The 24,273-nt window shown below is 35.4% G+C and overlaps 1 protein-coding gene across 2 annotated transcripts; it reads left to right on the top strand.

Moving 5' to 3' along the window:
- Nucleotides 1–123: 123 nt before the first annotated feature.
- Nucleotides 124–20,710, top strand: LOC110727071 (inositol hexakisphosphate and diphosphoinositol-pentakisphosphate kinase VIP2-like). 2 transcript variants are annotated; one of them, XM_021906609.1, is made up of 30 exons: nt 124–451; nt 629–688; nt 814–860; nt 3,594–3,677; nt 4,280–4,343; nt 5,370–5,523; nt 6,161–6,231; nt 7,105–7,209; nt 7,800–7,892; nt 8,549–8,623; nt 8,755–8,840; nt 9,750–9,956; nt 10,301–10,400; nt 10,479–10,549; nt 11,588–11,669; nt 12,962–13,120; nt 13,263–13,305; nt 14,017–14,099; nt 14,250–14,312; nt 14,394–14,468; nt 15,006–15,131; nt 15,889–16,130; nt 16,402–16,446; nt 17,014–17,080; nt 17,469–17,540; nt 18,110–18,393; nt 18,520–18,577; nt 18,681–18,848; nt 19,567–19,641; nt 20,272–20,710. In XM_021906609.1, the coding sequence occupies exons 1-30, from the start codon at nt 341–343 to the stop codon at nt 20,533–20,535; spliced, it is 3,234 nt and encodes a 1,077-aa protein (XP_021762301.1). In that variant the 5' UTR covers nt 124–340; the 3' UTR covers nt 20,536–20,710. The 2 variants fall into 2 exon arrangements, with proteins under 2 accessions (XP_021762301.1, XP_021762302.1); XM_021906610.1 differs by having other exon boundaries at nt 125–433.
- The last annotated feature ends 3,563 nt before the right edge of the window (nt 20,711–24,273 follow it).

Raw genomic sequence — 24,273 nt, 5'->3', positions numbered from 1 at the left:
CTCCTACTCTCCGCCTACCAACGCGTAATACTCTGCCTTTTTCAAGTAACGAAATTTTCAAGCCATCTTTTTTTTTTTTTTTTTTTTTTGACAAAGAGACGTCTTTTAATTATCACTATTTTCCTTTTATCTTTTTATTTTAAGCTGGCCTTCTTCTCCAATCTCCATTTCTTAATTTTCTCTCTCCTCTACAAAAGTACAAAACAATACACGTATACCGACGAACAACATATATATATATATACTGCAACAGCCAAATAACTTGGCGGTGAAACCTCCGAAATTTTCTCATTTCTCAAAAAATCTGCGTTGGAGGAGAGAGAAACTTAACCACCGAAACATGACGGTGAATTCTTCGCCGAAAACTGCCAATGGCGGCGCCGGAGAAATACAATGGAAGGTTAAACTCGGCGTTTGTGTTATGGAAAAGAAGGTGAAATGTAATTTTGAGGTTGTTTTTGCTTTAATTTTCCAGTTGTAAAAATCATAATCGTAATTTTATTTTACTAATTTTTTACATTATTTTTGTTCATCTGATTGTTTTTTTGGTTAATTTTTTGAATTTATTTGTGTTCATATGATTGTTAAGCATTTGATTTTCGAAAATTATTTGAATTTTTTTTTGCAGGCATCTTCTGCTCCGATGAAGCAGATTCTGGAGAGATTGGACGCATTTGGAGAATTCGAGGTTTTTTAATTTTGATTTTTTGTAATTTTTGGAAAGAATTTATGGAAATTTATTGATTAATTAGCATTATTCAAAGTTTTTACTCGGTTTGTAATCTAATCATTGTTTTTGTGCTCTGTTTTCAGACAATACTTTTCGGCGACAAAGTTATACTTGAAGATCCGATTGAGAGGTACATATCACACCTTTTATGGTAGAATCCAGTAATATACTGAAAAAATGCTTTAATATTATTTTTTTCAGCTGTTTGCTTTTAGGTTCATTTTCTATGCGCTTTTTCCTTTTTATAGGTTTTCATTTCATTTTGTTTTTTACAATTTTTTTTTATGAAAAAGACGGTCTGACTGTCAAACCTTCTATTTAGATGTATAAAAAATTAGTGAAAGTTTAGGAAAAAAAATTGTTCTAGAAGTTAATCTATGAAAAATTATGAACAAAAGTCGATTATTGTTACGGAGTATGTAATAGTAACGATTAAGTACCCGAAAGTTAACTCATCTGACCAAAAACGTTCACGTATCACGTTCGATTCGAGAAGTACTATTCCATTTTTGGGGTGGGGAGTAGAAAAGGAGGAATATTGAATTAGTGGCGACTAATATTTGTTAATTATAGCTGGTTGAAGTTGACTTGGAAAATAATTGCTGGTGTAATAGTTGGTACATGAATATTACGTGGTTGACTGGTGTGTAAATTATTGTGGAATAGTAGTCAAAATGTTGAGCATAAATTCCAATCTGTAGCTATAAGTAAATGTCCTCTTAGTGAGTATCTTTTACTGTTTTTTGGTTGATATTTGTGGGAATGAGCGACAGCTACCGAGCATCGTCCGAAATAGTACTTACAATATGTTGATTGTTGTACTATATTTACATCACTATATCTTTTTAGCTTTCAAGATGATTTATGCGGAAAATGATGGAACAAAGAAGAATATACTACTCCATCCACCCCTTAATGGATTTCACCTTGAGGATGGGGTCGAAGATTACGATATATTGAATGTAAAATACAAAATTTAAAGTAAATAGAGTAAGAAAAATAAAATAAGACAAAGCATTGGGTAGAAGAGGGAATATTAGTATCTATCCCAAAATAGAAGTGGGGAAACTTTTTGGGACTACCTTAAAAGGAAAGTGCAAAAAATATAAGTGGATGAAAGGAGTACTATGCACCTTGCGATTGCACAAGTATCTCTGATTTAATACTCTTTCATTGGTTACTTATACTAATAGCTCATAATTTTTTTGAATATTTCCTTTTTTTTAAATAATACTTGGAAGTTGTTTTTTACAACTATGTGGCTAGGAGACATGGAGTCAATATTTCTGAAGCTTTTACTATGTAAGTTTGTATGTTCCTTGGGTGAGTTGGGTCATAGTTTTAAAATAAGTGCATTTGTTCATGGAGAAAGGATTTATTTTGGTAATTTTTATATTATTCTTCTATGATTTTTTTTTTTCCATTTTTTTAAAAATTTCTAGATTATTGTTTATTTTAATCTGTGGTTAGGTACTTGATGCCTCGTGCTTGTATAATTCTCTGCTTATCCAAGGGAATGTGTAGCTTTTTATTATTTCATTTCTTAATTTTCCAATTTCAAATTTCTAGAAGTATACAATTTTTAAAACTTTATAGTTATTTACAAAATTTTGCATGACAAGATTGATTCAACAAATCAGCAATACATGATTATTGTGTTCAGAATTAATTTTTCTGACAAACTCATTATATTGTTCCTATTGTGTTCCTCCCCCCCCCCCCTCTCTTACTGTGTACTGCTGTCACATTCTTGGGACACTAGCTTTTTATAGCCACAAAACTCAATTAGTTAGACCTGCTTGTTTGGTATTTGTAATATAGTTAATTAGATTCTCTTCATATAAGAATCTGAAAGAGAAGATGGCATTTATCAATAATTTGATTCTGAAAGCTCTCGTATAAAACGATTTACCTTTTATGCAGCCAAATTATTTATCTTTGTAAACAATTATTATCTAATATATCTGATCCTGAAGGTCTTCCAATTCCTGTGAGTCATGTTACTGGTTGGTGTATAGGGAGTGCTATTTCCTATCTCCATTGAGTATTGGGAAAATAAATTGGAAATCTGCAAGTTTTCTTTTCACCCTACTATTCTAGAAGTGATTTTAAAGTTCAAACAACTTTCTCCTTAATATATTCTTAAAGTCATATCTTTGTCCATGTATAGACACTATAGATCGGATTACATGTTCAGATTCATATATTGATAAATGCCCTTTTCACATATGTGGCTAGCTATCAGATTCAATTAGAGAAGTTTCTGCTAGGCAATCTTGTAAAAGCATTGTTTCTTATCGGAAAAAAAGGATGTAGTTGCACATGTCTTGATGTTCCCATTGCTTTCACCCGCTCTCTCATTTGGAGTTGAAATACTCAACAAAACTACTTCATACATGGTAATCTCTTCAGCACTTTCATGAGCAGGAGTACCTACCTGTATACTTTATGTTATGCAAATTGTATGAAATAATGAATTATGATACAAAATTAATAATCGAGGTCCTTGCATTTTAAGTAAGCAGATAATAGGAGATTCCTTCAAGAGATGACCTGATATGTAGTGAGTGTGATTGGTTCCTTAGGCTGTGAGATTGGCTGAATGCCTGTTATGTCTCATGTATTATTAGTTCCATAACAAAGAAATAGTCATCAGAAATCTGGAATGTTTCACTGCCTCTTGGTTTTTAATTAATGGTTTTTATGATTTCATGTATGTTGCTTTCATTTTCAAATATATCTCTGTTTGCAACTTACAAGATTTAGCTTTACTTGTTATACCATCTCTACCTTCTATAGCAGAGCTTATATGAAATTATTATTTTTCTCTGATTTTGTTACTGACAAATATAGTCTTTTGCAGCTGGCCTTTGTGTGATTGTCTTATTGCTTTCTACTCGACTGGCTATCCTCTTGAAAAAGTTGAGGCATATGCAGCTTTAAGGAAGTATGTTACAAATTTTCCATAATTCAGTTTATTCAGCATAGTATCTTGTCTTTCAGAGTCCTCCCCCTCCAATCAAATTTCCATGAATTCATTTTCTTTATTGCTTTTGTTAATTAGGATCTATCTATCTATCTATTTACATATATATTCATATATGTCGTTGGAACTTTGGATGGCTTATGATTAGGAAATAGGGAATGATAATGATTAATGAATATTGGGTGAAACTTGCATGGATTGACTCATATGGATGTGTTTGTTTTTCCACTACCAATCATGACTAACAATTTATTGAAGAAAATCACTTGTTTACAAGTAGACATGCACTAATTTGACAACCATGTGAGCCTTCCATGCCAAACAACACAAATTGCTCTAGGATTTTCCCGATTTTATTACCTCATAGCATTTCCTTGTATCAGTATGGGATGGGTACAGTAGTTGCATTATAATGCGGTAAGAGCATGTATGAAATATGATTGCTAAATAACATGCCTACTTCTGCTCAGGCTTCTTTCATGCACTCAAATGTCTTACCCTCTGGTCTTGTACATATTATGTAGTATGTATGCGTGTATATTGAGGGTTTTCTTGTGTTTTAGGCCCTATCTAATCAATGAACTGGAGCCACAACACCTGCTGCACGACAGAAGGAAGGTGTATGATGTATGTATTACTGTTTTAACTTTGTTATCATAAGAATTACCATCGTTGGTGCTAATGGAGACGAAAAATATACTACCTCTGTTTCACATTATGTGCAACAATTGAATTTTTTATATCTTACAAGAAATACCCAATTGTTGCACATAATATGAAACAGAGGTAGTATTAGTGTTCTTCTCTCAAATAAAAAGGTAGTATTAGTGTTCATGTTGTGTGTCTTTTTAGATGCTTATTGTCAATCAGATATACCTTCTCTCCTGAGGAAACATATATTTGTTTGTCTGCTTTAATTTACTGCATAGGTACAATAATCAATTTCTGCACATGAAATTTTCTTCTCTATTGTATATCTTTGTTTGAAGGACTCTCTATTGTATATATACAGTTTCTTTTTCATCATTACAGCCTGGTTTGGTTTTAAATTCCTTTTAAATCAGCATATTTGTCTGCTTAAATATTTTTAAATTGCTTTTCGAAACAATACCTTAATCTTAAGTTTCCTGGCTAATTTTTTTGCCAAATCTTAGGTTGCCCATAAGGTTCTGCAATTCTTGAAATAGCAATGTTGAGATTTCGGTTCACACAACTTAATTCTTTTTATTTATTTAGTTTGGGTCTTCGGCCTGGTGGTGTATGCCTTTTCCTTTTTTTTTTTTTAATAGCAATTTTGGAAATCTCATAAATTTTTTCACCTGTATCAGATAAACATATGTTGAATTTGCTTAACAGTTTGCTTATGTTTAAGGATCATCTTCATCTTTTTTCTCTCTCTCTCTCTTTTTTTCTTTTTTAAATAATCATTTTAATGCTAAAAAGTAAAAAAAAAAAAAAAAAAAAAAAAAAAGGAAAAAAATCACTAGTAGTGCAGGTGTTTAGCACTAAGAGCAGTTAGGCTTATTGCTCATGATTTTTATGGTTGCTTCTTGCTTTTCTCATTTTGCTCTATATTTTGTTTTCTCGTTGCCCAAATCTGTCCTTATCCTAAGCGGAACTGATGCCCTCACTATCTTATTTTGCATATGTAAGCGCCTCGAGATATTTGGTATTCCTGTTCCTAGATATGCTCTTGTGAATAGAGAATTTCCATTTCAAGAAGTGGATTATTTTTTTGAAGAAGATGATTATGTTGAAGTCCATGGTGAGCGTTTCTCGAAGCCGTTTGTGGAAAAACCTGTTGATGGTAAGCCAGTTAATTTTTTTACTACTTTGGAGTTTAGGATTTAGTTTTCTTTTGTTCGTTATGACTTTTCTATTTAAAGAAAATATTCCAATGCTTGTAGGTTTAAGTAATTTTTTTTATTAAATCTGTTGTATAATGCTATTCATTGTTGGATCCTTTTGTTCAATTTGATGACTATGTCTCATGGAATACGAGGTGAGTTTTATGAGTGACCTTTTTGGGTAGGGATGGCTTTTTTTGTAGCGTACTCTGTGGCCATTCTGGATTCTGAATTCAAGCTTATGGTTGAGTTGTGGAGGCTGCATTGTTAAAGAGAAGTAACTAAAAAAATCTGGGCCATATTATAAGAAATAAAATGATAAATTAATGTATAGCAGAGGCATATTGTACGAAAAAAATTATAAAATAAGGAAGTACAAAATTATCGAAAGAAGCAAAAGTGCAAGTGTAACCATTATCTGAAACGGCCAAAATAGGAAAAATTGTAACCATTATTTCGTACTCCATAACAATGAAGAGTATATGGTGTATCTATCCCTTTATTAGGATTAATGGAAAGCTCCTTGAATGATTCTGAGATATGCACCTCTTATATTGCGTAAAATTATTCTAACAGCTTACATATGCATTTAATCAGGTGATAACCACAGCATAATGATATATTATCCCAGTTCTGCTGGTGGGGGCATGAAGGAGCTATTCCGAAAGGTGGGCCATTTTGTATCATTTAGATGTCTTCTTTAGTTCTTTGTGAATTCAGCTTAATATCAATCCATCTCAGAATGAATAGGTTTTTGTAATTTAAATTTATGAAAGATGAACTTGATGAGAATTGGGTACTATGTGGCACCGATCTGAATTATAAGAATTTAAGAACTTTGACATGAAACATGCTTGAAAACTAAACCAAACTTTTTCCCAAGAAGATGGGGCTCTTTGTATATAGTCACACATCCCAGTTACATATTTTCTTTGTTTCTGAGATTCAAAGAAGGAATAGTCTATTTTTGTAATTCCTGAATCTTCTGAATGGATACATAGTCGGCAAAAGCCATTGCCTTGTATCCCGAGAAATTACGTCCGTTAACAAATGAGCTACCAACCTGCATATCCAACACTCATTGGGTTTTTCTTTTCAAGAGCCTATTATCTGGCCATTTTGAGGAGACTGAAGTGATCCATTAAAGCCTGTTGACTAGGACATCAACATTTTCTTGCTCAATAGCTGTGCTGATGACTGATGTAAGGCAACTTTAAAAACTTTGCCCAATTTTTCAAAACTGAATAGTCTAGAAAAGATGCATGTTCTCAGGAAATATATATTTTTGTTAAATAACTAACTCAACTGAAGAGGGATGAGGCCAAGAACAGTCCCCAATAAACCAAACGTTGGTTAGTTGCCAACTTTGATTTGGGTTACTTCCTCTGGCCCATGAATGCCTGATTATTTGGATACATGGCTAACATATATAATTTTGTAAAACAATTTGGATAGTAGATCTTCTGAATTGTTGTCATACAGGTGTGCTGGTAATGTCAAATCATTTGTATTGATACCTTTTGGTTTCATTATTGTTTCAGGTTGGGAATCGTTCTAGTGAGTTCCATCCTGATGTCCGAAATGTGAGACGTGATAGCTCCTATATATATGAAGAATTCATGCACACAGGTGGAACAGACGTTAAGGTGGGTAGCCAAATGATGTACTTGTGCTGCACACTCTTTATTGAATGTAAATAGTGAAAAGGAAAACTAACCTGCCTTGTGGTGACAGAACTACTACCATGTACATAATTGTTTTCTTTATTATTATTTTTTTGATATTGACTAATTAATCATGCATTTCTTTCTTGTTTTAACAATAGGAAGAGGGGGGGGGGACTGATTTGACTCAACATGGCTAATCTTTTTCTTGAATCCTTATTCTATGCCCTTATAAGTTATTCTTTTTGTGTGCTGTTGTCTATGCCATAGAAACCTATTATTAGACGTTTCAAAAGAATTCTTGAGTGTTGAATGGTGATATGGCTGGTGGCACTTGGCAGTATTGTTGTTCATGGTTGTTTCTTCATGAAGGTTGTTGTGAGATGGGGTGACTGAAATTCTAGGTGGGGGTAGCAGGATCATGTTAACCAAATTACCAAACTGAAAAATCTAACCAAGCATTATAAAAGGGAAACATGGGAGCTTATATTTCCTTATTAGTTGTGATATATAATATGCTCCCTTTTATGTAGCTAAATTTGTGTAGTTTGCTTGCCTCCTGGTGTTAATAGGTGTACACAGTTGGCCCGGACTATGCTCATGCTGAAGCAAGGAAGTCTCCTGTGGTTGACGGTGTTGTAATGAGAAATCCCGACGGAAAAGAAGTATGTCTCTATTTAACGTGTCAGTTATGTGTCAAGTGTTCTTTGTATTTTATTTTTCCTTCTTCCTGGTCTCTATACATTTATTTACCTAAAGCATGACTTTGAAGGAGTTTTGTAAGTGTCCCAATCACTTTCTTTTTTTTATAATTTATTGTTCTTCACAATTTTCAAATGCTTTCTATATAATAAAAAATGCCTGCCAAATGGATAGAAGAAATTGATGAATCGTTTTACAGTTCGAAGATCACAAGATGATGTCAGCTTAGTTTATTCCAACTGTTAAATTTATGTGTAATTTATATTAAATTTGCTCCTCTGAACAATTTTCAAGCAACATTTAAATAGACAATAGTCCTACTTTTATTACCTGTTTGCTTAAATGTGTTAGATATTAGTGACCTAGAACTTAAAATTTGAGTGAAAATTGAAAAGGAGAAGAAGGTGTATAACACGAGAAGAGCATAATGGAGTATGACACAGTTTATGCGTTAATTGCCACAATGCATTAGTGATTTTCTGGTACAATTAGTTATAACTTCTTGTGTATGTCTTTAATTCGTTTGGATACTCTCTTTGTCTAAGCCACTCATGCTTATTGTGCTGAAGTTGCTAGGAGTTGTTTGAAATAGATTGATAGGTGTCTTTTTGTCTGACAGGTGAGGTATCCTGTCCTTCTCACTCCTGCTGAGAAACAAATGGCAAGAGAAGTCTGCATTGCATTTAGACAAGGGGTATGAATTTTTTAGTTACTTCCATTTGCAACATAGTTAATGATTTCCATGCTCTACACTAGGTAATTCTTTTTGTCCGAAAAATCCTTAGTTTTTTCATTGACGATCATTTATGTTAACATTGGTCACAGGTTTGTGGATTTGATTTGCTTCGATGCGGGGGTCGCTCTTATGTTTGCGATGTAAATGGATGGAGTTTCGTTAAAAATTCACACAAGTACAGCATTTTACTGTCTTTTAAATATTCTTTGTGAATGTGAACTACCTTTTTCTTGTTTCTTTATATGATGTGGGAGCTTCTACTCATTTGTTTACACTGCGTGTTTGTATCTAGGCCTTCCCTTTGTACTATCTTTAAATGTTTCCGAAAATAGCCTATTGTTTATCATTGGTTGAGAAAGAACTTGGAAGGTTTATAACATGGATGCGTTCACGATTGCAGTACCATTTTGTCGGGTGGTATTCGGCTGTTACGGCCTTATATATCGGTCGCGGTAACCTCAAATCTTGTACAATGTGGTTGCGATGTGTTGATGCAGCCAATATATAATGCCATGTTGAATGTCCAACTTTATAGCAATGTTACTTAGTCTTTTCATATCAAGTAACTAGTGTTAGTTCCTTGACACTGAGTGCATGGGGTAATTTAGCCTTGTTTTTCTAACGTGAGCTTCTAAGTCTAAGAGAAATAGTTTGAGAATTTTTCCAGCTATGTATAGTTGGATTCTTTTTTATGTTTCGTATAAAGTTACTGATGTGGTTGTACCCGTGCCTTACCCATCCCAAAGGGTAATGCTTATCTGAGATTGGGAATTGTGGTTGTTACTGTGGTTTATGAATTGTGTTTGGTTCATTAAAATTTTGGATGCCGGCTTATAGACAGGTAAAAACTACATTTGTCTTTTGGAACTTGCTCTCCTGATACACACTTTACGTATTCACTTTGGAACGACTGATTTGGAGAACAAAGCGATTAATTCCTCTTTGTGATTTGTCCAAATACTTTCCTTTTCTTGATTAATTTTCTATTTGATATATGGAAATCACATATTTGGACACTATTGTTTGCCTTTTGATTTGTCTGTTTATTTATTATTTTCTTAATATTGTGTACTTTCAACTGTAGGTATTATGACGATGCTGCTTGTGTATTAAGGAAGATGTTTCTAGATGCAAAAGCTCCACATCTTTCTACTACCATTCCTCCAACTTTACCATGGAAGGTCCATGAGCCAGCCAATGCTTCAGAAGGACTTACACGCCAGGGAAGTGGAATTATTGGAACATTTGGGCAGTCAGAGGAGTTACGCTGTGTAATTGCCGTACTTAGACAGTAAGACTACTTTCCTGGGCTCATGTTTATGCAGTGGCATATCCATATCTATGACAGCCTAAAATTATTCTATGGAGAGTACATGTAGCTATTGGAGCTGCATATGAACTGTTCCATTAGCACCATCATTTTGGCAAAGGCAATTGCTTTTCTTTCGTAAATCCTTATGTAGAGAGATAAATGTGCATTTCCTTATAGCAAACAAAGATAAAGGAGTTCCTCTCTTTGCTGATCTTAGTTGCCCCCCTTATTTTCCTCTTTTCTTTTCTTCTATTTTTAATTTACATGGACAAATAGAGTCACATCTCGTTTTGTCCTCTAATAAATGTCATTGGGTGGTGTAGTGGTGATAGAACTCCCAAACAGAAGGTGAAGTTGAAGGTCACTGAGGAAAAATTGCTGAATTTGATGCTGAAGTACAACGGAGGAAGGCCAAGAGCAGAGGTTTTTTCATGTCTTGACTACTACTCTTTTTGGTTCATGCCTGACAATTTTAAGGCTTAATTATTTTGCTTCCTCCAGACAAAACTGAAAAGTGCAGTCCAGTTACAGGATCTACTAGATGCCACCAGAGCTCTTGTTCCTCGTTCCAGGTATGCTTATTAGATATAATTTCCTGTGTCAAACTCTTGGTAATTTCAGTTGCTACTTTTGTGTGGTAAAATGTGTAATATTATATCCATTCCCCATGGGACACATGACATGGAAGCATAGGAGTACAAGAATTAACCATTTTTCTATTGTAAAATCAATTTAAAATTTTCGATTTGCAGGGATTATTAGTCGCTGGCTAACAATTACTGTTATGGATCCATCAACTTCATGTGGTGTATGTTACAGTTGACAGGTTTATGTGAGTGCGGGTGCATGTCTTTTTGCTTGTATGTTACAAAGTGCACCAATCACTCCCTATACCATACATAGATTCTCAGAGCTATCCAATTCAGAGGCATTATAAGAGATGAATCTTTAAAACTATGTTTGTTGCAATCCTACTAAAAGCTTGCAAAAATTGTAGATTTCCTGTCTGAGAATTACTGTTATGCACAAATTACATTGAGAGATGACTCCTTATTGGATCTCCAAGCTCATAGTTTTCAATTATCATTGAGATTATCTATTACCATCGTCAAGTAAATGTCTTTTCCCCCTTCTCTGGTTTAGTTTGAGTCTGAAAACTCGTCACCAGCTAAACTCTTTGATTTGGGGTATCCTTGCATGTCTGTTATTCTGATTTTCTCATACCTATCCTTTCCATGACTTTTGGAAACAACAACTCATTCTATCATAGGTATCTGACAGTGATGTGATGTCATTTGTTGTTTGTGAAAGAGACTTCTTGGGACATCTGTGCTGAATTTCTCATCCAGGTAGAGCTGGGTGATAAACAACTAAAGGCTTATCTCTCATACTGTAGATAAAAACTAGAGTGGCATTGCTGCTGGCTTTTTATTCTTGTTTTCTCATCATCTTATTTTCCATGTAAATTGAAGTATTGTGCTGTTTCTGAATTTCAAGTTTGCCCATTCGTTGTCTAAATTTGGAGCTTTTCTTGAGAATATGGTTTTCTATGAGTTCTCAATTTAACATCTTCTTAAAATCCGTTTTATCTACTGCCACTTGATGTGCAGACCTGACAGAGAGAGTGATAGTGAGGCAGAAGATATTGAGCATGCTGAAAAGCTCCGTCAAGTCAAAGCAGTGCTGGAAGAGGTAATTTTGTGGAAACTATAATGAATTGAGTCAATGACTGATCTTTGTACAAGACTTCTAATTTTGAATTTTTTTGTCATTTTGCCATTTTTGTGGTGGTGTACAGCTACTTTTACTGTATAAACTGAGCTGTGCTAACAATAACCATTTCGATGCTACGACCCATAGAATGAGTTGCTGAACTTTCCAATTCATCGTACTTCCAGTTCATTTAAATAGGATCATTTAAAAGGATTTTATCATACCCCAAGCACTTCCACCCTGCAGATTTGTTGGGAATATTGTAATGATGCCATTTTAGTGTGGTGCACAGCTCCTATTTGGTGTCCTGAATTTTACTATTATTGGCTGAGATGCAGTGTCCGTTCAAATTATCTTACTTATATACTCCCTCCCTCTGTTTTTTTTTTTTTCCAAGTGTTGCATTTTGACCGGCATATAGTTTTAGACAAATTAATTGACTTGAATAAAAAAAAATGTTAGTGGGATAATGGGGTAATTAAAAATTAATAAGAAAAGATAGTGGTTTTTTTTATTTTATTGAAAGTAAGTGATGCGACTCATGTGAGAGGGAAAAATTATAAAAAAAAGTAGTAGTGGGTTTGAATGGGGATCATGATAGGAGATAATTAATATTTAAAAGGAGTAGGTTGCCCAAACACTTGGAAAAAAAAACAGCCACAAAAGTAAAGTATAACACCTAAAAAAAAATGAAGGGAGTAGGATCATTGAAATGGTGTAGATATTTTCTTGAATACAACAATCAAGATCTTAAAAAGTTATAATTGATACATCCTCCGATTTTTTTTAATTGCAACGTTGGGGTTTTCACGTTTGGCTATGCATATTTTATATCATTAGTAAACGTTGGGGTTTTCACGTTTAGCTTTGCACATTTTATATCACTAGTATCTTTAATTATAATTCAGTAAAAATATATAAAAAGTTAATATTTTGAAAATTTAAATCGAGACAAATCTAACAAGACCTCACATGACTATGTTTTTCCTAACGTATAAATAACAAAAGACGGTCATAGGATTGTGTGTGAATAGTGCAAAATCTCAAACGTTGTGATTAAAAAAGAATGGAGGAAGTATTAAGTTATTAATAGTGGCCTTTAAGAGGTGACTTGATTTGATTTGAGAAATGCCCATTTCCTCATATATGTTTCTGCCTGGTGGTCGGCAAGCATTTTCTATCTTCTCTGTTTGTCAGCATCTGGTTTTATTAGGTGTTGTTTATATAATAACAGAGTCAAGCTTGACTGTTCTTGATACTTTGGTTTCTAGGGTGGGCATTTCTCTGGTATATATCGAAAGGTCCAACTAAAACCATTGAAGTGGGAAAAAGTATCCAAAAATAATGGTGATGGTGAGGAAGAAAGACCTGTCGAAGCTTTAATGGTCCTGAAATATGGAGGTGTTTTGACACATGCCGGCAGAAAGCAGGTTAGATAATTTGTCTTTCTTGTACAAAGTGCATTTATGCATGCTGGGTTAGCTACATGTAAGAAAAGGCTATCACTACAAGAATGAATTTTACCATCTTATAATAATTGACGTATATATATTTGTCCATTTTTTTTAACAGGCTGAAGAGCTTGGTCGGTATTTTCGGAATAATATGTATCCAGGTACATTATATCCCATTGCCTGTCCTTGCTTCTTTATGTGTATTCTTTATTTAACACTGTTTATTGTTTTTTCTTCTGTACATTGTATTAAAATCTTGCATCACATGTTAAAAGCCTAATATATTTCCATATCTTTTAGGGTTTTGATCTTTAGTTCTTTTTTTCTAGTCCTTTTAATTTTGTAGTATAGATTGTATTGATTTTAGAATTTTTTGAAAATATAAGATTATGTGTTATGTGGGAAATTCAATGAACTTGGGGAGAAACAAGATATTTCAACCCAGTTGTGATTGGTGCCTCAATTTAGATAACCTGACCTGATCAAACTGAATGGCGCATCACCTGAACGCTAAACCAGATCCCAACACCCACTTGCCACCTATAATTTTTATAAAATTTCTTAATTTTATCTGGAATGCAGTCATTAGATTAAAAATCTTAGAGCTATGAGAGTTTCTTGATCATTGTGATTTATAAGTACGATTTGTATTAAATTAAAATTTGTGTGTTCAATTAGACTATGAAAACCTGTGTGGTGCTATGCACTACGTATTAATTATAACATCGGCATTGCCACGTTGGCATAATGGTAAATTTATAAGCATGAATCGAGGCAAAAATTTTCTTTTTTTTTTGTTCTATCGTTTGTTGGCATTGTTTTTACTTTAATGGTATGACATGTTTTAACATAGTTAATTTGGAATGTTATAGGTGAAGGAACAGGTCTTCTCCGTCTCCACAGCACTTATCGACACGACCTGAAGATATACAGCTCTGATGAAGGCCGTGTCCAGGTGAGCTTTTGTTCATCTCCTTTATCCAAATAGTGTTTCTTGTCAACTAAACAATGTTAATGTTGATCACGAAATACCTTTTACTTTTGCTGGAAAATCAACTGCTTAATGAAATATGAACATAAGTAATAGTTGCATTATTGATGACAGATGTCAGCAGCTGCATTTGCCAAAGGTTTGCTGGATTTAGAAGGGCAACTTACCCCAATTCTTGTATGTCATGTTCTTCCTTTCAGCGATTACTTTAAGAAAGTCAATTTGTGCTATGTGGAAGATGACATTTTTAAATCACAGGTTTCACTTGTGAGTAAAGACTCCTCAATGTTGGATGGACTTGATAATGCTAGCATTGAGATGGAGCAGGCAAAGGTTATTTTTGAATTTTACTCCCTTTTTCCCTAATAAATTATTTCACTTCTAATGTAGAATCTCTCCGAATCATATCTACACTTTTGTTGTTGTCATTTTTGTACTTTTTTGAATCATCATTGTTCCTACTACCTATTGATTCAGCTTTTTTTGAAAAAATTGTGGGATGAAAGATAAAGATTTTACAGACAATAAATGTATTGCAATGTTGTAAGGTTTATACATAGATAAATGGAGCTTATGGATCATATATAGTATTATATTATAAGTTAAGGATCATAGAGTTAATGCAAAGCAAAATACGCAAAAGAAAAGCGCGCAAAAAAAAAAAAAAAAAAAAAAAAAAAAAACACTGATCTGTGTCTTGCACAGTTTGGCTGGGAAAAGGTGCCCCGGATCGGGCAAGCGCAAGCCCTTTTGGCTTTTTGTGTACGATGTTGGTATTTGCTACACTATGTTATGTACTATGTTTTGCTTTTAATATGGACTAGATTACAATAACATTCACATGTACTCATTTGAGTAACCTCTAAACAGGCAAGGTTGAATGAGATTATAACTTCAGGAGCACCAAATTCTCACAATAATGGAACACCTGAATTTCCATGGATGGTTGATGGAGCTGGACTTCCTCCAAACGCTTCTGAGTGCCTACCTAAATTGGTATGTAGACTAATACCCAATCTACTGTGATTTTTTTCCCTTATTTCATGTCTCTTCTTCAGCTTTATGGAAACAAACTTTTTTTTTTTCCTAATTTATATCCATCGCTGTTGGTAACAAAATTGCTGGGTTGGATTATATATATATATATATATATATATATATATATATATATAATATATATATATATATATATATATATATTATATATATATTTTGTGCCTGTTGTTATATATCAACTGCATTCATTTTTGCTCCCAAGGTTTGGTCCGAGAGGAATTCCCTCACCTTTGGAATATCAGCTGATGTAAATATGTTTATGAGGATTAGCGGTATTCATAATGACTAATGAGAACATATATCATTTGACTGCATGTATGTGTGGATTTTATTTTGGAAGTACACATGTCATTTTGCTTAATTTCTGTAATGCAATAACTGCTCCTATAAATTTCAAGTAAGGTTGAATCATACTGTAATGCCTTTTACAAGTATTTTAAATTTTTTTAGTAAAAATATCTGATTCTTAGTTAAATGGCACATCAAGCCATTGGTTTAATTGACTGTAATATGTTCTTTTTTCGAATAATGTGGCTCACAAAAGAACTGCCCATAATTTGGCATATTATATATCTCCAGGTTGACTATGAACAAGAGCATTTTTTAATTACATGCTTCTTGTGTAATACTAATTTGAGGTATACGAGTTCTGATGATAAATTTCTCTTTCTTCTTTGGCTGAATTCTGATTATCTAGGTGGAGTTAACTAAGAAGGTTACCGAACAAGTGAGGCTGCTTGCTAAAGAAGAAGATGAAAAGCTTGCAGAAAAAAGTTCATATGATGTCTTCCCTCCATATGATCAAGCTAAGGCTCTCGGAAAGACCAATATTGATGTTGATCGGATTGCTGCTGGATTACCTTGTGGCAATGAGGGGTTTCTTCTTATGTACGCACGATGGAGAAAACTAGAAAGAGACTTATATAACGAACGAAAAGCGTAAGTAATGAAATTACAACGACAAATGAAGTTACCAACATGTCAATGAAATCTAGGGAGAAAACTTGTAAGGATCTAATTTTCATCAAATGGGAAGTAGGTGTTTAAGGATCTAGATCTCAAAGTATTAAACATATCCATGTGACATTTTTTTTGACTTGCCTATAGTTGCTGACTTGTCTGTTTTTACATGTAAACTTTATTGTCTAATTATTTATAAATGTTTTTGGTTTGTGGGAAATTACACTGACATCTAAAAGCTTTCTTGCAGGAGATATGATATTACTCAAATTCCAGATGTCTACGACTCGTGCAAGTTAGTATTCCACTTGTAAACCTTGTCACTTGTTAGAATTAAACTTGACTATCAGTTGATATGGTTGTTTGCATTGCAATGGATGCTTTAATTGGTTTTCTTGTCATTTAGCATGGAAGGTCTTGTGATAGGTTTATTTTATTTTATTTTATTTTATAATATTCATCTCCCAATTAAACCACGAAGACAGCACTCTTTCTGTGCTTGCTCAATACTTAATGGAAACTTAGTGCATCTCGAGATATGCAGATTGTCATGTGACATCCCTCTATCCCAACCTCATTCGTTTTCAGGTCTCATGATGATGTTAAATGGACTGCTTGAATTGACTAAGCTTTTCATCATGTGACTGGAGAATTTGTGAAAGTCTTTTCTTGCATGATCTCCATTTCCAATTGTGGTTTGTCTTTCGCAATTAGTGAAAGCGGAGTGGGGTGTGGGGGATTATCCTTTTTGTGTTTGACAATGGTCTTGTGGATGTTGGTGTTGGATTATACATAAGGCCTGCATTGATGCATCAGAATATTCAAATATTATATGATGGTTGATCATATCTCCTTTTGACAGATATGATCTCTTACACAATGCTCACCTCAATCTTGAAGGCTTGGGCGAACTCTTTAATGTTGCTAAGGTATGTGGAACTGGTGCCGATTTAGCTGCTGTCTAGTAATGCCTTATTTTCAAACAGTACCAAGAATGTCTATGTTTGCTCTGCTCTCTGTGTTTTCACAAACTTGACTACTAGATCGGTGTTGCTTAATTGTAATATTGTAGCATTATTGCTACTTCTAATGAGCTATGCTTGCCCTTTCACACGATAGCCCAGTCTCACAAATTTTTAAATATGCTTTTTTGCTAGTTTGTTTTAATTGAGTTATAATCTCTTACTATTTATGGTGTTCTGCCTTGGTGCTTATGAATAACTGATAAATAAGTGATTAGGGCCATTAGGCTATACCAAATGTTATCTTTGCTTTATCCACTGTCATAACTTATAGTTATTGTATTTGTTTTTCCAGTTACTTGCAGATGGTGTTATTCCTAATGAATATGGGATCAATCCTAAGCAGAAGCTGAAAATTGGTTCAAAGGTATTTTTATCTGGAATTGTAAATGTAACCTTATTTCATTTCTTTTTTTTTTTTAATTACAAAAAATTTATGTTTAAAATTTCTGTTTTGGTGCTCATGCCTTATATTTTAAGTTTTGTCCCTCAAGCTTTAGCATTTTGCATGGCTGTCCTGTACTACTTCTGCCAGCTAGATATTCTGGGGTTCCATCAAAGAGTGTGCTAAGTAGTATCAGTGTCAGTTTATTCCCTGGCGACAGTGAACTGCATACTCAAAGTTGATAATTGTTGACATTCCCTGAGAACTATTGCCTTTTTTTTTTTCCTTTTTTTTCCTCATTTTATTTGGGAACCTTTTGAATTAGACTGGAAACTTTGCAAAATGAAATCGTAAAAATTTATAATTCGGCTGTTAATAGGATACTATTGAATGTAAGAGATTTATTAAGATATCTCCATTGTTTAATTTGTGAAAGAGCAAGAATTATCCAATTTCTTTTGGGCACTGGATAATTTGTAGAAGACATCTAAAAGGGGATCACCGAATTATTTTAAAGGCCAAATATGTTATTTTCTCATGTTTGAATGCAGATTGCACGTCGTTTGTTGGGTAAAATATTGATTGATTTGAGGAACACTCGGGAAGAAGCTATAAATGTTGCTGAACTGAAGAGTAATGATGCCCAGCCTACGAAATCCGGCAAGAAAGAAGATACTAACACTCGTTCAAAAACGCACACAAAGAATGAAGATACTAACACTCGTTCAAAAACGCACACAAAAAATGAAGATACAAGGAGATCTAGTGCTACTGATATTTCAATTGATCACGAAGATGATGATGAAAAGGAAACTGAATATCGCTTGGATCCAAAGTGTGTTTATTTTTTAAATTGCTTTGATTTTCTTTCAATAACCTATGGTTTTACATGTAGGTGAGTTCTGAGTTCCATACTTCCATGTCACTTCTAATATTATGATTTGTTGAAATCTCTTATCAGGTATGCAAATGTAAGGACACCAGAACGGCATGTTAAGACACGACTGTATTTTACATCGGTTAGTACATTTTGTTACCAGTGGATTAAAATATGTTAACAACTGCTCCCTCCCTGTGGCTCCATTGTCAGCCGTTAAATTTTCAAGTTCTATGTAATGACAGGAATCTCATATTCATTCCTTGATGAATGTCCTTCGCTATTGTAACTTGGATGAATCGTTACAAGGAGAGGAGGGCCTTGTTTGTCTTAGTGCTCTGGAGCGGCTGTTCAAAACTAAGGAGCTTGATTACATGAGTTATATAGTATTGAGGATGTTCGAGAACATAGAGGTTAGTGTTCTGCTTGAGGTTTCCCTATTTTTGAATGAAGTTGATGCTGAAACATGTGTAAAATTGCAGACCTCGTAACCTGGAAACAGATTTTTAAAGTAATAGTTAGACATTATAAATGCATACATATTCATTGGAGCTCTATCTATGAGAAGGGATCTTGTATGTTGTGTTAGTATGCATTTGGAATTTCGGGTGACCAATCAGTGAAGACTGCTGTAATTTTTTTTCGTTGTTTGTCACTTTGTTAGTGGGTCCTTCGAATCTATAATTTGTTACTGACCAAAAAAGGGCTGAGACGCCACCAAAGGTCAATAATTTGGAGTATTGTGTTACCTATCCTCTAGGGCATTCCTGCCTTCCTGCTGTTTGATGCTTTTTAGCAATGCTTAAAATTTGAATGTTTGCTTCTGAGGTTATCCTTGTCTAGGTGCATATGACAAGACAGTGCTTGCCTATAGGAAGGTGTTTCTATGACTGCAGTATCTATTCTGTGTTGCTTCTACTTGTATCTAGTACAAAATTGAAAAACCCTTGAACATAAAAAATTGATTGACAGTGTGAGGTCTTTTTTTAGTGAATACTGTGTAAATGACATGGCTTCTGAAATTTAGATTCTATGTATTGTGATTTGCAAGATGGAGTATGTGAAAATTTATGCACATAAAATTAATTTTCTACAACTTGGATGATAAATGATGTTGAAATGGTCTTGCAGGTAGCTCAAGATGATCCGAAAAGGTTCCGCATTGAATTGACTTTTAGTCGTGGTGCTGATCTATCACCCCTGGAGGTAAATTCCTTATAATAAATAGTGTTCTTTTTTGCTTGTTATAGATTTTGATAGCATTGTGTTGAAGATAATGTGCTCATAGGTGTTCACAATTTGAATTTCAACTTCCATGGTCTCATTTTGAACCTTATTCTCTTTCATCGTCGAGAAAGAAGTTAATTCCATCAGCACAATGCCTTTTGTTTCTTCCATCTAATATCAATTGTTAATGGTTAAGAACTAGTGTTTTATACTCCCTTGTCCCACTGGAATTTCCCCATTTGACCCAATCTCATAAAAAATGGTCAACTGGGACAATTCCAATGGGAGGGAGTAACTATTAAAGGTCAGCTTCCTCTTAGCATCTTGAGGATCCATTTTACCTTAGAGATTTTGGTATTGCGATTCTAAGCAAGAAGACTTTCCGCCTCAAATCCATCTTATGTAATGACTACTCTCTTCCATGTCTCTCTAATTCTCCATCCCAAGGATATCTTTTTCTTGGGTGAATTTACAAACATGACTAAATAATTGCAATAGTTATTTTGTGTGCATTAAGCATTGTTTGGTTACTTCACCTGCGTAGAAAAATTTGTGTTTGGGTTATGCTCTCATTTGTGAGCCTCACCCATGTTTTGCATTTCATTACAGAATAAAGATAGCGAAGCCAATTGGTTGCATCAGGAACATACTTTGCCCATCATGGGTCCAGAGAGACTGCAAGAAGTAGGATCTTGTTTGACGTTTGAGAAGATGGAAGATATGTTCTGCCCGTTTGCAATGCCTGCTGAAGATTTCCCACCTCCTATAACGCCCATACCCTTCACCGGTTACTTCTCCAAATCCTCTGCTGTTCTTGAGCGCCTAGTGAATTTTTGGCCTTTCAATAAGCACTCTCATGCCAATGGCAAGTGACCTTGTACTTAGTACATCACCTCTATTGTAAATAACAATTTTGGCCCTGCTTTTGCTTTCATCTCTTAATTCATACTCTTTTGGCGCCCTTTTGTATTTGTTAGAAGCAGAGTTTTGTACGTATTGGATTTCCTTGCAAAAACTACTTATGATATTTGTGGTTTTAGGTACGTTATCCCAATTTCTAATTCACTTAGCACCTTTATGAAAATTCAAGTTAATAAGGTTGATATACAAACTTTGTATATTAGCCTTCTAATATAGGATAACTGCTACTTCAAGTAAAGTTTTAGGGTGGAATTGCTGCTTGAAGTAACGATTTTCCCTTGTGTCTGAAGGCTAATATATGAGTTTGCATATCAACCTTATTAATCGGGCCTTCCTTAACTAAAAGTCTAAAACTATATACTATCTATGTTACATGTTTTGTGCAACATTCTTCAAAAACGGAAGCTACATTATCTGCAACAAACCAAAAATTTCCTTTTTCAGTTAATTTTTTAAAATGAAATTACCAATAAACCCTTACTAAAATACAATTAACACATTAAATCAAATCTTATCAACCTAACCTAATTATACATCATTATAAACATAACCCACATTCTCTCTCCTCCCTCACAACCACATCCACCACAAACATCACCACGTTTTCACTTTCCTCCCTCTCAGCCACCGCCACTTTTCTCTCTCTTCTTTCTTCTCTCACAACCACCACACCTCCACCACCGTCCAAATCAAGTCGTCGGCCTTCTCGTCGGAGTCTCTCAACCACTACACCACCACCAGCCTTCTTATTGTCGCTAACTCTCCTTCTCTTCTCTCTTATCTAACAACCATTACCCCATGACCACCATCGGAGTCTCACATCCCTCTCAATCAGAGTCGCCTGCTCTCCTTCTCATCGGAGATGCCGGCACTTCTTCGAAGTTGAAATCCTAGACAAGATATTTTGATGTTGAGCTTGAAACCTCATATCTAAAGCAAAAATGGTGAAAGATAGGAGGAAAGGTGTGGTGGTGGTTACAAGGTGGGTGTGGGGTAGCTTCGCGGTTTGATTGCGAGATGGGTGGGATGGGTTTCAAATCTTGGTGTTGGTGAAAGGGTGGTTTTCGGGTAGGTAGGAGGTGGGTTTTTGGATCTTGGTGGTAGTGGGGTGGGTTGGTATGGTGGTTTCTGTGGGTTAAGGTGGTGTGAGTGTGGTGGTTGTGGCTTGCGGTTGTTGTGGCCGGTCGTGCGTGGGTTTGGAGTGGGCTGTTGTGGTGGTTTCGGTGGCGAGGTTGTGTAGTGGCTGCTGCTTGCGGTTGTTGTGGGTGGTGGTGTTGGTGCAGTGTATGGCAGTGATGGTGGGTTGGAGCTTCTTAACTTATTAATTACTCTATAATCATATGCCCATATAATTGCTAATTGTTCTTTTCATTTTTTTCTTGGGAAATATTCAACCCCTTTGTTGAACAAAACATGTAACAGAGGTAGTGCTTTTATCATTTAGATTATTGTATTCCAATTTCTGATTCACTCTCTCTCATGGTCTCATATTTCACAACAATACAAATGGTTTAAAAACATTTCACACATTTTAAATCTCTCAAGATAGTTTTGAAATTTTAACAAAAGGGCCAAATCTATCCACTATGATGATTTGCGATCAAAATTCTTAAGAATTTTCATTCTGAATGGGAAGTAGCATGAGAAAATAAGGGTCCAATTAATTTTGTGGTCCAAATTAATCCATTATGAATTTATGATGGTCGCAAATAAGAACAGTGTGAGAAAAGAAGGGCCTACTTATTCTTTGCAACCCAAACTTATTTACTATGATAGTTTTCATTCCAAATGGTTGTAGCATGAAAATTGTGTTAAAGGACCCATTTCTAACTTGGCACATGTTATTTCAGATATGTGTTCAAAACTTGGAGAGATCATAAACATTTGGGAACCATGATCCTATCAAGACTGGATCATAATCGTCCGATAAATTGCAACAAGAGTATAATCGAGAAAATGAAATACTCAATTGGTATCTTATACTGGCCAGAAGCCGTAGCAGGCTCCTTTGTAATAGCCAAAACACCCTGCGCCACTAACGCCTCAGATCCCGAGGTAGTTTCCCTCAACCTGACGTTACGTGTGCTCTAACCCCCAGCTGCTGATGAACAGAGCTTGGCATTAGCCCTACTTGAGCCAACAAGTTCAGTAGGGACAACAGTCCCAAAGACACCTCTTAACTCAACTGGAGCCAAACGAATCTCACCCATCAGCGCACCAACATGAACCTCCAAAGTCTCAAATAACTCTAGAGGATTTTTAGGTGTAGGGGTGAGAGGTTTTCAATTCTCCTTCAACCCAAGCAACTGCTTATCCAGTTTGTCATAGCCTGAAAAGAGAAAAACAAAGAAGGCATAAGATAAGAGAAATCAAAGAAGAGAAAATAAATAACCAAGCAAAAGTAATGCTGATCTAAATCATGAGTAGAGCTTAAGCGCATGGTAGAGAGTTGAGGATTTCCCACAATGTAAAGCGTGGTGGGAAGCCAAACCTTAGGAAACATAAGTATGCGCCTCTAAAGCAGCATCAGTAGGGGAGACAGTAACCCCAACCATATTAGAACGGACAAATCTAAATTTGCGCGACACACTAAAATCAGAAGGATCAACCACCCGAAAAAATTTCCCAGTCCAGTCACGAAAACAATCCAGCTTGGGGGTAGGATAACACCCTGCTACCCTTCGGGACAACATAAAACCAGCCGTACTCAGATGAGCTGGAAGAGCTTCGCTTCAAATTCATCAAAGACTTGAATAAGTTTAAAGACTCGGGGTAGCGCCTAAAGCGCAAGAACCAGAGCAAGCAGATCAATGTATGAAGAGATGCAGGGTGAAGCAAAGTAATACACAGGTTGAAGGCACGAAAAACTTTATCCAAAGTGGAATCCAAGGGAAAGCGCATACCTAAATCAAGCTGGGAAGCAAACACAACAATATGACCCGGAGGTGAGCTGATAATTTTGTGCCCTCATTAGGAAGAACTAACTGATAACTCCAAACCCATAAAAGTTTTGGCCCACCTCTACCAAATTCAGGTGCTTAGTATCCTTATGCCAGTTGGAGTCCAGCGTGCACTTCTTAGGACCAATGCATATCTCATTTAAGTAAAAGTCGGGGTCACCTTCCTCTACAAGCTTAACCACACAAAGTGGCTAGCAATCCTGAAAGGCCTGCTCGCCAGGAGACTCAGCGGGTTGACTTATAGCTTTTGCTGGAGACAGAGACGAAGAAGGAGATGGAGAACGAGCACCCCGCACTACATAATTGTCAAACCGATCCTTGTCAGCCATATCATCAAGCCAAGCAAAACTGTTTAAAGGCTGAACATGGGGAAAAGGGCTAACAAGGGAAACATCAAGGGGGTTGGCTTTAACCTCATCTGCTAAGCGCTTATGGCGCATGGCGCGCAACCTCAAACGCAAAATGTCTGAGAGGGTAACTCCATCAATAGTGAGATCTCGCTCACAATATGGGTTAAAAAAGGAAGGGCGACTTAGACCCCGGAAGGAACGAAAAGCACTAATGGCAGCAGGAAAGCTACCACTGGACCCTGTTTCAACATGAGGGGTCGCAGCGGTATCCACCCCGCTTCCAGCAGGGGAACTACCATCTGGCATAACCACGTGTAAAGGGATGGGGGGGGTGATGCAGGAGAAACAAAAGAGGTTCGCTCAGAACGCTCACCTGAGCG

The sequence above is a fragment of the Chenopodium quinoa genome, unplaced genomic scaffold, assembly GCF_001683475.1.
Source record: "Chenopodium quinoa cultivar QQ74 unplaced genomic scaffold, ASM168347v1, whole genome shotgun sequence".
NCBI lineage: Eukaryota > Viridiplantae > Streptophyta > Magnoliopsida > Caryophyllales > Amaranthaceae > Chenopodium > Chenopodium quinoa.
Note: the sequence above shows the minus strand (reverse complement) of the source record. Positions and strands in the feature narration are given on the sequence as shown.